This window comes from Marmota monax, unplaced genomic scaffold (assembly GCF_021218885.2).
Source record: "Marmota monax isolate L192 unplaced genomic scaffold, Marmota_monax_Labrador192_F-V1.1 WCK01_AAM20220418_F8-fsc00001, whole genome shotgun sequence".
Lineage (NCBI taxonomy): Eukaryota > Metazoa > Chordata > Mammalia > Rodentia > Sciuridae > Marmota > Marmota monax.
The window spans coordinates 42,239,918-42,253,262 of record NW_026693777.1 but is presented as its reverse complement, the minus strand read 5'-3'; the positions used below and the strand labels follow the sequence as shown (position 1 = coordinate 42,253,262).

Sequence of the window (13,345 nt, the reverse complement as noted above, 5' to 3'; positions counted from 1 at the left end):
AGAAGGGAGAGTGACCAAGAGCCCCGAGCAGGGGTTGAGCAGTGCTTAAGTACACTTTTTGGGGAGGGTGGGGGCTTTGCATACATCAGAGCAAATCATCATGAGGCGCGGGAAAATCAAACAACAATTCTTAAACATGATTAGTACATTCATTGGCAGGAACAGGTCGGGCGGGAGTGATAGGTCAATCCTAAGAAGGGGGGGTACATTCAAACTGATTGGTTTGGGCCCTGAGATGCCTACGTGCCAAGCTGCACAGGGTCTTAGGTTATTAAACAACTAAATGGTCAGGGGGAATATCTACTGGGCAGTCCCGGGAATTGTCCTAACAGCTACAGGAATTTCAGGTTTTGGGTGTAGCATAGGAACTTAACAATACCTGGTCCTTTACATTTTAACTCAGTCTTTGCAGCTTAGAAACTTTACAATACCCGGTCTTTTACACTTTAACTTCAATTTCTTTTACTCTTTCGTATTGATGTTTTTATATTATTAAGTTTAGCTCTTAAAGAAATAACATATTACAATATTGCAAAATAACAGTTGTTGTTTAACCATAGTTGTATAATGCTTAATTCCTTCAAGATTACTTACTCAAAAAACTTACATATATAACCAACATACATAGACCTTCTTTATCACTTGCTTAAACCTATATAGCCAACATACATAGACCTTCTTTATCACTTGCTTAAACCCTCTTATTTACTTAATAGACTCTCTTATCCAGAAACACCTTTTCCTTCTATTAAATCCATACTTAGAAACTTCTAATTTCTCTTTCCCATCTGTTAACTCTTTCTTTATTCACACTTTGAAATAATCCTTGTAAATTTCTGAATTTAGGCAAATTATTCCATTTTAATAAGAGATATTTTGTTATTTGCAGTACACAATTAATCACATCTGTTGACCATTTCATGAAAACATAAACAATGTTTAAGTGTATAGAATTATACACAATTATATTGTTGTAGGGCCTGGTAGGGAGGGGGTAGACGAGAAGGCGGGGTTGAGAGCAGCTAGGGTGGATCCAAGAATGAAGAAGGAGATGTGAAAGAATAATGGGAAAGGGGTTTGGGATTTTCCCTAGCAAGGAAAACTTGAGCAGTAGAACAGGTAGAGCAGAGGGGAAGATGGGAATGAATATCCTAAAAAGCCTATAAGGGACTTTAATCCTTAGTAACCTGTTTTCAGTGATGACAAAGCAACTTTAAAGGCCATTTTCACCAGATCTTGGATAGGGGTCTGAGGGCTCTCCCCAGCTCGTTTGAGCTTTCGGTTAGCTGGTAAGAGGACCTGGTGGGACCCAGTGTGGGTGCTGACAGTAGAAGAGAGGAGTGAGTGGGTGGAGGGATTCCTTCAGTAACTGCTACCTCAGCAAGGGGGCAACAGTCTGAGGAAGGGTGGTGGTGTACGTTTTTGATCTAGTAATTGGAGGGGAGAAAGCAGGTTATTGAGGGGGGGGAGACGGTGGAGAGGCTGGCGCAGAAGGCTGAGGGTGAGGACCTATTTGAGCCGGGCGATAGGGTGGAGGTTCATCAGCAGGGTTAAAGTAGTGGATGAATCTGGAGGAGGAGAAAGTTGGGGGATCAGTGGTTGGGAGAGTTGGTTTGCAAGCTGGAAGAATTTGTAGAGGTTTGCAAGAGATGCAGAGAGCAGGATTGGATCGGAGCAAGAAGAAAGTGATCTCTACCCATTTTTTCGAATGCTCACAGTAATTGTAGAGATCCCTTAGAGTGGAGGGACCCAGGGACCCAAAAGGGGGCCATCTGCTTTGGTTGTTTAAGAGATAAGTGGGCCAGGCCTGGGTGCTATATTTGATCAATTTGGGGGGTTTGATGTCTGGTGTCAAGGAGAGGGTTTTGAGGTTATCCAAGAGGCATTGTAGGGGAGAGTCGACCAGCAGAGAGGACACATTACCCATGTCGCAAATGTAGTGTAAGGAGGAGGGAAGAGGACGCAAACATAGTATAGGGGAGAAGGAAGGAGATGCAAACGTAGTATAAGGGAGAGGGAAGGAGACACGAAGATAGTGTAAGAGAAAAGGAGGAAACTGATTTATTGGCAAAAGGGGCGTCCCCGCTAGATCCAAAAATCAGGAGTGCCTTAGTGGCAGGTTCGAGCTGCAGAGATTGGTCGTCACCGAATCCTGACAGTCGAAGCTCTCGTCCTGGATGGAGCCGGAGCCGTGGGAGACCTTGGCCAAGGCTTTTCGGGACCCCTCCTGGAGAGACCAGATACTCCCAGGGCCGGAAAGAGGGGAAAGAGAGAGACAGGACAAGAGAGAGGAGGGGGAGGGTAAGCGTCTCTCTGGGCAGAGTCTTGAAGGTGCGAGGATTAGGGCTTTAGGAGAGCCACCGAGACCATGAAGGTCTGGGTGGGGTGTGATGTTCAGTTCTCTGTTATGTGTCCCTGGAGTTTACAGAGTCCTTTGAGGGAGACCTACAAAGCCTATGCTGGTTAACTACCAGCTGGAAAGGGAAGGGAATTATAATTTTGAACCCAGGAGTCTATTCTGCCCTAGGAAGGAGTCCCTGAGGGCCACCGTGGCCTTAAAGGCTGTGGTGGGGTGTTTTCCTCCCCGCAGGTGGGCAAAGAGGTTTGCCGGACAATCAATGGTCAAATCCTCCTGACACTACCATTGGGTTTAGGACTCCAGGAAGGGGAAATCACCAATCTAAGGCCGGTGGTGGATGGAGTTCTGGCGATCGAGAAAATGGATTCAGGTCATCCGGTGAGTGGCACTTCCGAAGGAAGAGGGACCCAAAAGTGGGTTTTAACCCTCTCCCGGGTTTTCGGCACCAATGAAAGGAAAGTGACCACAACACTCAGAGCAACCAAGAGATCTTTATTGCAGCAGTGCAACAGAGGAGAAAAGAAAGAAAGAGAAGAGAGAGAGAGAGAGAGAGAGCAAGAGAGAGACAGAGAAAGCAAGGGAGATAGCAAGAGAGAGAAGGGCCCGGCAGGAGGGAGTTTTTATGAGGTCTCTGGGTCTGCAAGCTGCCTTGTTGGCACCAGGGGGGTTACGTGTTTGGCCTTGAGCACGGGGTTGAGTGTTCAGCCTTGAGCGGGGGCTTGGGCATTTGGGCTTGAAGCAAATAGTTGATAAAGAACCAGACAGAGGGTTTGAGAGGGCAGATCATCCTGCAGCTAACTTTGTTTGGCATGCCCTGCAGACAGCTTACTCAGCCTGTCCTGCACCTAACAAAGGGCATATTTGTCATGACCAGGAATATAGGAAGTGTTATGCTAGCTTCTGAAATGAACTATAAAGAGGAGTCCCCTAAAGGGGTTTAGAAAGCAAAATATTCTTTTACAACTAAATAGCTTCTCAAGGTGACTCCTTTGAGGGTGATAATATTCATGGATGGATATTTTAGTTTGGCACATTTACTATTAAAAATTAAGTCTGATTTGCTTTATGATCACAGTGTTTGTGCACATGTATGTGCATATGTATATGTCTGTGTGGGACTATTGAGGCTTCCTGAGGAGGGAAGGGAAGGTCATTCAATTTCCCACTTCCCTGAAATACTTGATGAATTTAATAGCAAATCTGTAGGTACAAGGACAATTAGAAACTCAGATCCATAGAAAACTGATTTCCTGTTCCATATATTGGAGTAATTTGGAATACACGATGTTATGGTTTAGATAGGTATCCCCCATTGTGAGACAATGCAAAAAAGTATATAGATGGAATGGTTGGGTTATAAGAGCTTTAATCCAATCAGTGAATTAATCCCCTATAGGGACTAGATGAGTGGTAACTGAAGGCAGGTAGGGTATGATTGAAGGAGGTAGGTCACTGGGGTGTGTTTTGCGGGTATATATTTTGTCCCTGGTTAATTAAGTCAGAGTCTGTCTCTCTCTCTCTCTCTCTCTCTCTCTCTCTCTCTCTCTCTCTCTGTCTCTCTCTCTCTCTGATGGCCATGGACTGAGTGGGTTTCCTCATCCACACACTTCCGCCATGTATGTTATTCTCCCTCACCCTGGCCTGGAGGGAATGGAGCTGGCAGTCAATGAACTGAGACCTCTGAAACTGTGAGCCCAAAGTAAACTTTCCTCTTCCAGTTGTTCTTTTCATGTCTTTTGGTCACAGCAGCAAAAAGCTAACTAAAATAGATGATATATTTTAAACAGATAATTGTTTTGATGGTAAATTACTATATACCAAACTAAGAATCATAAATGTTTAGCCCAATGGTGAAAAGGTTAAATTCCAAACTTCTGTCCTTTGTTTATTGCAAAATAAGTGATTCTTTCATTTTTTGAAATATAGGGCTTGTTATATAATATTTTCTTTAGATCTACAGATGTTTTTATTTTTTATGTTTTGGTGCTGGGGATTTAACTCAGAGCTTTGTATATGCTGAGCAAGCACTCTACCACTGATACCACTGAGCTACATTCCAGGACAGATAATTTTTTAAAGGTTGGAAGGTGATGCTTTTTTCCTCTTGGACATTTTTTCTTTAAACATCAATAAACAGGAATTCATCTTGCATAGTTACCCTTTATTGCTATTGTACAATGTGCCAGACATTGTCAGGATTTTCATTAATTAAATTCTTTATTGCCCTCAAAACAACTTTGCAAAATAGGCATTTTTAAGCTGGATTTAGAGAGGCAAAACAACTATCCAATGTTATTTGAACACAACTGGAAATGGTGAAGTGGTCATTCAAACCCAGGGCCAGGATTTATGCTCCTGATACCCCAACCACTGTGCACACTATAATGAACTCTTTAATCTTGAGAAAGTTGGTAGTTTTTCCTGTGTAAACTAGGTTTCCAGAAAAAGAGAAATAGGTTTTCTGCTATATTAAGCTTTAGTGCTCTCCAAAAATCCATTTAAACAATACAAGTTTATCAGAGACCAATGTTTTTGGATGTAAAAATCTCAATATTTCAACTCAAAGATGCCCAGAGTTTCTATTATCTGCTACCACTTTCATTTCACAAGGACTTAAGAGATCCTTATTGCCACTGTCAATATTCACAGAGATTTTTAAAAGTCCTGACTCAATATCTTCTTCTGTTCCCAGAAATAAAATAAACTGTGCTTTTAAATATTTAGTCCCCAGTTTTTATAACTATATCTGCCAGGATATGTTGGGTTATGCTGTAATAGTGTGTAACTGTAAAAATCTTGGTTGCTTGGTATAATAAATATTTACTTCCTGCTCATACCAAATTTTTCATGAGTTTGGTTGGCCTTCCAGGGTATGTGCCCTCCTATATGGTGATTCAGAGACATAAGCTGCTTCCATCTTTTGGCTCTTCCATTTCAACACAAGGCCCCTTCCACAATCACAATGGCAGGGAAGAAGAGAGACTTGAGAATCACAAATAGTGTTTCACTGTCTCAGCCCACAAACGACTCCACAACCGCTCATATTTCATTAGTCATAATAGTCACATGAACCTGCCCACCTGCAATTTGCAGCTGAGAAATACATTCTTCTGTGTGGCTCCAAGAAGAGGACAGTGAAATATTATTGAATGTTTGTGATGTCTGCATAATAACCTGCAATATCTATTCTTTCATATAGGCATAGAAATAGTCATTTGAAAATAGAACTGCTTGTTCCAGACGGGTAGCCAAGTGCCATAAAGACTTTTCTCAGCATGCTGCTTTTGGGCTTATCACACAAAAATACTTACATTTCTCCAGCTTTTCTCTTCTGTCATTAGTAAAAGGCCACACAGGGGCATGTGAAGGATAGGAGGGAAGAAGTAAGGGAAAATAAAACCCATTGGATCCACCTCACTTACCATGTTGGGCTTTGCAATTACTATCAATCCTAAGAATAAAGGAAAAAGTTGAAAAGGAAAGAGTTATTTTTAAAAAATTACTTATTGCATTAGGGTTCTCCAAAGAGAACATAACAAACAGGATAAATATACATATAGAAAGAGATTAATTATGAAGAATTGACTGACACAATCACGGAGCCTAACAAGTTCCAAGATTTGCAGTCAGCAGGATAGAAATTTAGGAGAGCGGGTGGTATAGTTCCAACCCAAGTCTAAATGCCTGAGAACAGAAACACCAATGGTGGAGTTTCAGTTCAAAGCCAGCAGGCTCAAGACCCAAGAAGAGCCAATGTTTCAGCTGGAGTCCAGGCATGGCTCAAAGACAGTTCAACAGAAAGAAATGCTACCTAAGTAATATTTTTCTCTTTATTTTCTTTTTCTCTTCAGGTCTTCAACTGATTGGACAAGATCCACTCACACAGTGGAGGACAATCTGCTTTATTCAGTCTATTCATTCATATCAATCCCATCCAGAAACACCCTCACAGACACACCTGGAATAATGCTTGACTGAATATATGGGTTCCTCATGACCCAGTCAACTTGACACATAAAATTGATCATCACACCTATATTCCAGTGGTTACAAGAAAATCCACAAGCAAGTTTCAATAGGTATATGATTAATTTCAGAATAGATGATTGGGGAAATCTGTAAAAATCTGTTGTTTTCCACATACTGCATCCCTAATTGTGTTCGTAACACAGAGCCTTAACATGTGTTAAATGAGTGAACTACAGACACATGTAGAAGAGTAACTTCATTAAATGCTGTGCAGACTGAACAAGGCAGAACTTTGGAGAGGGAGATAGATCTAGAGAATGACTAGAACTTTCCTTGGGGTAGTTAATCCCCAGAACCTCTCACTCCCTCTTTAGGATTCCTCTTTTCCTCAAAAATCTATCACCATGTTTATTATTTCTATGGAAAAATGGATCCTCAGTGCTAATCAACTATATTAATCATGAAACAGGTGTATTAATCAGGGTTTCAGGGTTCTCCAGAGAAATAGAACCAATGAAATATACATATATATATATATATATATATATATCATAGTTTATAATATTTATTTCATTTATATATATGAAAGAGGATATTGAGAATTGGCTCATGCAATTACAGAGGCTGAGAAGTCCCACAATCTGCCATCTGCAAGGTGGAAACGAAGGAAAGTTGGTAGTGTAATTCAGTGACTACTAAGGCCTGAAGACAGAAGAAGATGGATGTTCCAGTTCAATAAGAGAGAATAAATTCACCCTTCCTCCTTTCTCTGCTTTTTTGTTCTTTTTATTTTTTATTTATTTTTTTTATTCAGGCTGCCAACAAATTGGATGATGTTTACCTACATTGATGAGGTTGGATTTTCTTTACTCAGCCTACTGATTCAAATGTCAATCTCTCAGAAACACCCTCACAGATACATTCACAAATAATGTTCTATCAGTTATTTGGGCATCTCTTAACCTAGTTAAGTCAACACATAAAATTAGCCATCACATCAAAACTTTGGGAACATAAAGCGGTTTTAAGTTGGGAGGATGCCATCTTAGACTATTCTATGGGAGATGAATGTAAAGAAAAATGACTTGTGATAGCATTTTCTAGAGCTAGAGTCAGAGGTTGCCTTAAAAGAAAACAAAACTGTACTTCATTGTTTATGATTTGCTTTACTGTAGCTTCAGAGGGTTTTGGATAAAATTATCAGCACAAAGTGTGTAGGCTGGTAATTCCAATCATCTGTCCTTAGCTCTGGCCATGTACTTGATTGCTGCCAAGTGTTATTTCCTGGCCAGCTCATATCAACATAACATCTGCTATCGTCTAAATATTGTTTCTTCCCCTCATAAGTTCTATGTTGAAACCTCATCACGAGTGTGAAGTTATGAGGAGACCCCCCTGCTTTAGCAGGTGATTATGTGGTGAGAGCTCACCCTCATGAATGTGATTAGTGCCTTTATAAAAGGGTACTTTTCTAACCATGTGAAGACACAGCTAGAAGGCATGAATTATGAGTCAGAATGCAGTCACTGAATCTGTGGGTACCTTGATTTTGGACATCCAGTTTATAGAACTATGAAAAAATTTTTTTTGTTGTTGTTTATAAGCTGCAAGGCATTTTGTATAGCAGCCTCCAAGATTATACCTGCAAGTAATTGAAATGGACAGTAATTAATGCATGTAGTTTTTGACCTGTTCAACTTTAATTCCAAATAAGATATCTAAAATGGAACATTTTGTTAAATGATTGTAACATTTCTCATTCCACATACTCTCTACATCCCTCTCCCTTAAACACAGTGATTTTGGGACTGCTTTAATAGAGTGCTGGGTTTCTGTTCTCGCAACTAAAAGGCTTAGGAGTCACTCCAGTTAAACTGGGCTAACTGGGTTGCGCAAAATAACCACACAAGAGACACAAATACCTTTTTCTTTGGGGTCGCTGAGACGGCTCCTCTGACCTTAAGGGTCCACAGCAAGAGAGAAAGCGAGAGCACTGACTCCTTTTATTCACAAGAAGCTATTCAAATAAGGCAAGGGGTCAGGTTTCAGGGGGCTGAGTCTATCTTCATGATGTCCACTGTCAGCAGGTTGACTGACATCTGGGTAGGCCACACCCAAGGGCACAATAAGAGAAGGGGACACACACAAGGCACTTCCATGGAAGATTCTACCCTAAACAGGGCAAAGGGTTATATTACAAAGAACAGGTGAGCATAGCTTCACCCATGGGGCTGTAGCAAGACACACCTAAGAATGAGGCACCCTCCCTTGAACCCAAGAAGGGTGGGGAAAGTTCTGCCACATTTCTGTGACTGAGCGCCTCAGCATCCAGCCGCCCGGGGAGTGTGACTCTTTCATGTGTGAGGTTGATCTCCCACAATGGAGTATAGTGGAAGTGATGCTATGTGAATTCTGAGATTAGGTCATAAAAGTCAATATGGCTTCCACCTTATTCTCTTAGGACTGTCTTTCTTGGGATGCTATATTGTGGAATATAGTTGTCAGGCTGTGGGAAAGCCAAGCAGATACATGGAGAGGCCACATGTAGATATTTTAGCTGACACCTCCAGCTAAGTTCCCAGATATCAGGCGACATCTACTTCCAGCCTGTGAGTGAACAGCTTTTAGATTTCAGATTCAGCCAGTGATTTTGAATTACCCTAGTTGATAGCATGTGGAGTTGTTCAAGCTGCTAAATTTGTCATGGTTTGTTATGCAGTAGTAAATGACCAGACACATGTAAATAATACTTATAACTATATAAATGATACTACTATAGACAATTAACATGTCTTTAAATCATATCCAACCTCTAACATTACATGTCAATCTTAACTTCTCTTGACTCATGATTGTAATGAGTGAAAAGTTCATAGACGACATAGCTGTAAGAATCATGACACATTATCCTTGGCTCTATTTGTTCCTGAGGCAAACCTTCCTCACATCTGAGAATTATGGTGAGCTCAGTTCATTAGGTTGTTGATACCACTAACTCTATATCCTAACACCAAAATAGGGACTGTAAAGAATTTAGAGGTGTCTTTTCAAAATGAAAATATAGTTTTTTGCTTTCTTCATTTTTTTTGTTTTCCCATACCTATATTCCAATTGTTTTGAGTAGGTGCCAGAGGGTGAAGGTAGGTGTTTTTAGACTATTACCAAACAACTCTATTTGCACACAGTCTTCTCCAGCCTTTCCTTAAGGAGTGTGCTGAATGTTGATGAATTACTATTATAATTTGTGCTTTATGATTACAGTATAAGGGGTTTCATTTGAAAAACATGTTTAGCCTCACAGAACTAATTTTAACTACTGGAAATAGCAATTTTTTTTGGTGGAGTATAATTAATGTAATTATTAATTTCCCTCTTCTTTTTGGTCTCTGTAAAGTTTAATGTAACTGTTTACATGAAGAATTACCATGTGCAGGTATTGTGAAAATCCAAAGATGTATCTAACATAGATTTCTGCCCTCTAAAGATCAATAAATAAGAAGGGTGACCAGTGAGAGTAAAATAGTCTAACTATAGCAGGATCATCCTTGGGGCAACCAAAAAATAACTAATTTAAATCACTGCTTAAGGGTTATTGTTCTTGGAGCTGATCTTGTCATTCACTATGTCAAAGCCTTCTACCATGTACTTCATGCTGTACAAAAGAAACCAGTTGCCATGAAGTCAAACTATGCAAAATCTTTCTTTTCTTGTCGCCTTTCTCCTTTTCTTTCTTCTAGATCCATTCTCCTATTTGGTTTCTCTTTTACATTTTTAATTCATTTGTTTATCCCAATTTCCCAGCCTTAGCATCAGCCCACAGGAAGGTGCTTCCTCCCAACTCTTCATTGCCAGAATCCACTACGCTTAGATTATACTTTGTTATGTTTTAGAAAAGAGATCCAATAAAAGAATCTAGGAAACCACGCACTGGGTTCCTATGTTCCATATTTCTTAAATACTTCAGCTACACTTAAGGACTGACAGAGAAGCCAGGAGACTGGGCTCCCTGCAAAGGTGGCAGAGACGTGCAGGCAGCCCAAGCTGACAAGCTCCAGGATAGTAACGGTAGCAATAAATGAAGAGAGGTCGGGGAGAAGCAGGGAGCGTGTCCCAGCCGCCAGACACCAAATCCCGCGGCTCCTACACTTCCCGCAAGGAAGTCACGCTCCGCGGGGCCAAGATGGCGACACCTCCCTCGGCAGCGTGAGGGGCGGAGCAGAGCGTCACGTGACTGTCCCCGCCGGCCGCGCGCCCGGGGTTACCCCAGGCACGCGCCGGTAGCCGGGCGGCCGAGGGGGCGGTGCCACTGCCCCTCAAGGGGCGTCCATCCGCTTTCCTTCGGTGTCGCTAAGCTCTGTCCCAGCGGCGTCGGGCCCGAGTGGGGCCGGGAAAGGGGGTGTCCGGCCGTGCAGAGGCAAAGAGGGATTACGGAACGGGGTCCCTAGGCGGGAGGTCTGAGACCCCAGCAAGGGTCTGGATCGGAGGAGACTGCCGGGAACATCCTGGCAGCCAGCCAGCCAGCCGCGCAGGGTCAGGCTGTTTAGGAGACTCAGGGCATTCCGAATAGGCCTGGGCGCCCACCGGGTGTTGGGGTTCTGAGCCGACGGGGTCATTTCCGACCACACGACTTGGCCATTTCGTGGGTTTCACATCGTCATCCAGCCTAGAAGCCAGCAGGATTGAAAAATTGCTTTAGCCAAATGTTCTTTTCCCTCTGAGGAGGGAGGCAGAGCCCGTCAGTCCAAGGGGACTAGAGTGGGATACCCTGGCTCTCAGAGGGTGGAGGGGGCAGAGGTTGAAGGGGGCGGCAGGATTGGAGAGCACCCTTCTTGAGCATCAAATGCCCCCTTCTCTGTTTTCATCTCTGCTGAGTGGGCTTGGGCGCGCTGATCCCCCTGGAGGAGGGACAGACGACGTTTGGCGGGCTCTGACCCTGCAGCCTTCATGTGGCTGCTGACAGGGACCCAGGAGGGAACAGACAAGGGGCGCGGCCTCGCCTCTCTCCCACCCCGCCTCCCTGGTGGCGGGGTTGACTATGTGGAGACGTGAGGGGACCCGCCGGCTGCCCCGGCCCTCCAGGACTCCGTCAGACACCCACACTGGGCTCCGAGGCAGGCTGGCGGCGAGCGGAACCGGAGCCCCAGCCTCGCCATGGGGCATAACGCGAGCTGGATCTCCCGGAACGCCAGCGAGCCGCGCAACACGTCGGGCGCCGAGGCGGCGAGCGCGAACCGCAGCGCGCTCGGGGAGTTCGGTGAGGCGCAGCTGTACCGCCAGTTCACCACCACTGTGCAGATCGTCATCTTCATAGGCTCGCTGCTCGGTAAGCCACCTGCGGGGCCGCCTCCGGCAGGGCTTCCCCGAGGGCGCAGGCTCTGGGAGCTCCGATCCGCCGTAACCAGAGCCGCGTGGGTTGCAAGTGCCTGGTCAAGTGCGATAGTTGAAGGAGGTCTAAGAATCCTGTAGTTACTGCAGTGAAGTTAAGCAGGAGTGGTCGACCCCAACCCTTAAGCTGGAAGCAGAACAGTTTCGATAGGTCTTTCTCTTGGCTGAGGTTGGTGCCTGGTCTGGGCAGAGGTCATCCTCCTTGCGGAATGCTTCGGGGTGGGCAAAGGGCTGCGCACATCATACTTTACCTTCTGCGTGCCAGGGAGCAGCGGTGGCTCCAACACTTGTTTACAAGTAAGAACTAAGATTCTGTGGGATTTTGTTGCTGATGAAGGAATGTTACTCTCTTTTAAAAATGTATTTCACGCTACTACTATTCCCTATATAAAATATTATTTTTGCATATTTTATGGCTTGCCTCTTCAGAGCACCGACCTTCTGGTAAGCAACCCTGTGAAGTTAAACTTTATGTTGCCTTCAGCTATTTTGAAAATTCTCAAGTAAAACAAAACCCACCTTATTTCTCTACTTATATTTTGTTCGAGGTACAAAACAAAGATAACCCTAACCCTAACCCTAACCAAACCAAAACAAAAAAACCCAAACCAACTGCAACAGATTTCTTTCCTTGTTCAGGGAAGAAAAGATCAACTGAAGTGAGGGGCTAGTAAAAACTTATGTCCACTAGTAAGAATTACCTGTACTTCTCACTAGTCTTAAATGAGACTACTCTTTAGAGCTACTCTTTAAATGATGAATAATATAATTAATATTCATTTCAGTTGAGGTTTGCCCAACAATGCACACTATTTGTAAATATGTGTAAATTCTCTGATGTGGCATTTGGAAGGGTGAGAAGAGATTGTTTATGATTATATCTGATGTGTGCAAGAGTAGTGTTAAAGTTTCAAAGTAAGGATAGGTTTCTTTTCCCAGAACTTGTGGATTTTCACGGAAACTAAGATAACTGACATAAAAAAGACCATATTTGGAAGAATTTTAAGTGTTTGGTATTTTCCTTCATATTTTTTCTAGTTGTCATCATTCCATTACAGTCCATTCTTTTGTAATATTGGTTTTCCCCTTTTTTCATGAGTGCATTGTTAGACATTTCTGTGACTATATGTAGATCGATATGTGTGTTTTAAGATGTTTTTATGAGTGATGTTCACATTAACAAAAGCCTGTGTTCCAAAGACTTTATCAAACACTTACTAATTCTCTAATAGATACTAGGCATGATACATGGAGTTAAATTTCAATATTGTCACACTTACAGTGTAGATTACTGGGGAGGCTGGAGAAAGGGCTGTAAATTTTATTTTTGCAGGTTTTCTCTGCAGAAATAAAATGTATGGCCGTGTGTGTGTGTGTGTGTGTGTGTGTTAATTTTCCTCATTGGTAACTTAGAAAAAAGATGGTGTTGGGAGACATTTTTTAATGATTCAACTAAAAAAAATTTGAGTACTATTGAAATAGAAGACAGAGCATGTGTGTAAAAGACAGCAAATAATGGACATTTAATAAGTTACTTCTGCTTCCCATGTCCTTTCCATTTTTTAGCTTGCATTGGATTCAGGAATTCTTAGGTAAATATGATCTTATTTCAGCTCTTTTCCACATAGCACT

At 42.7% G+C, this 13,345-nt stretch overlaps 1 protein-coding gene across 1 annotated transcript in view; it reads left to right on the top strand.

Moving 5' to 3' along the window:
• Positions 1-10,588: 10,588 nt before the first annotated feature.
• Positions 10,589-13,345, top strand: part of Gpr176 (G protein-coupled receptor 176) — a 123,014-nt gene continuing 120,257 nt past the window's right edge. Inside the window, exon 1 of the mRNA XM_046461749.2 lies at positions 10,589-11,651. Coding sequence (XP_046317705.1) covers positions 11,480-11,651 — 172 coding nt within the window. The 5' untranslated portion in view covers positions 10,589-11,479. The remainder of the gene's footprint in view (positions 11,652-13,345) is intronic.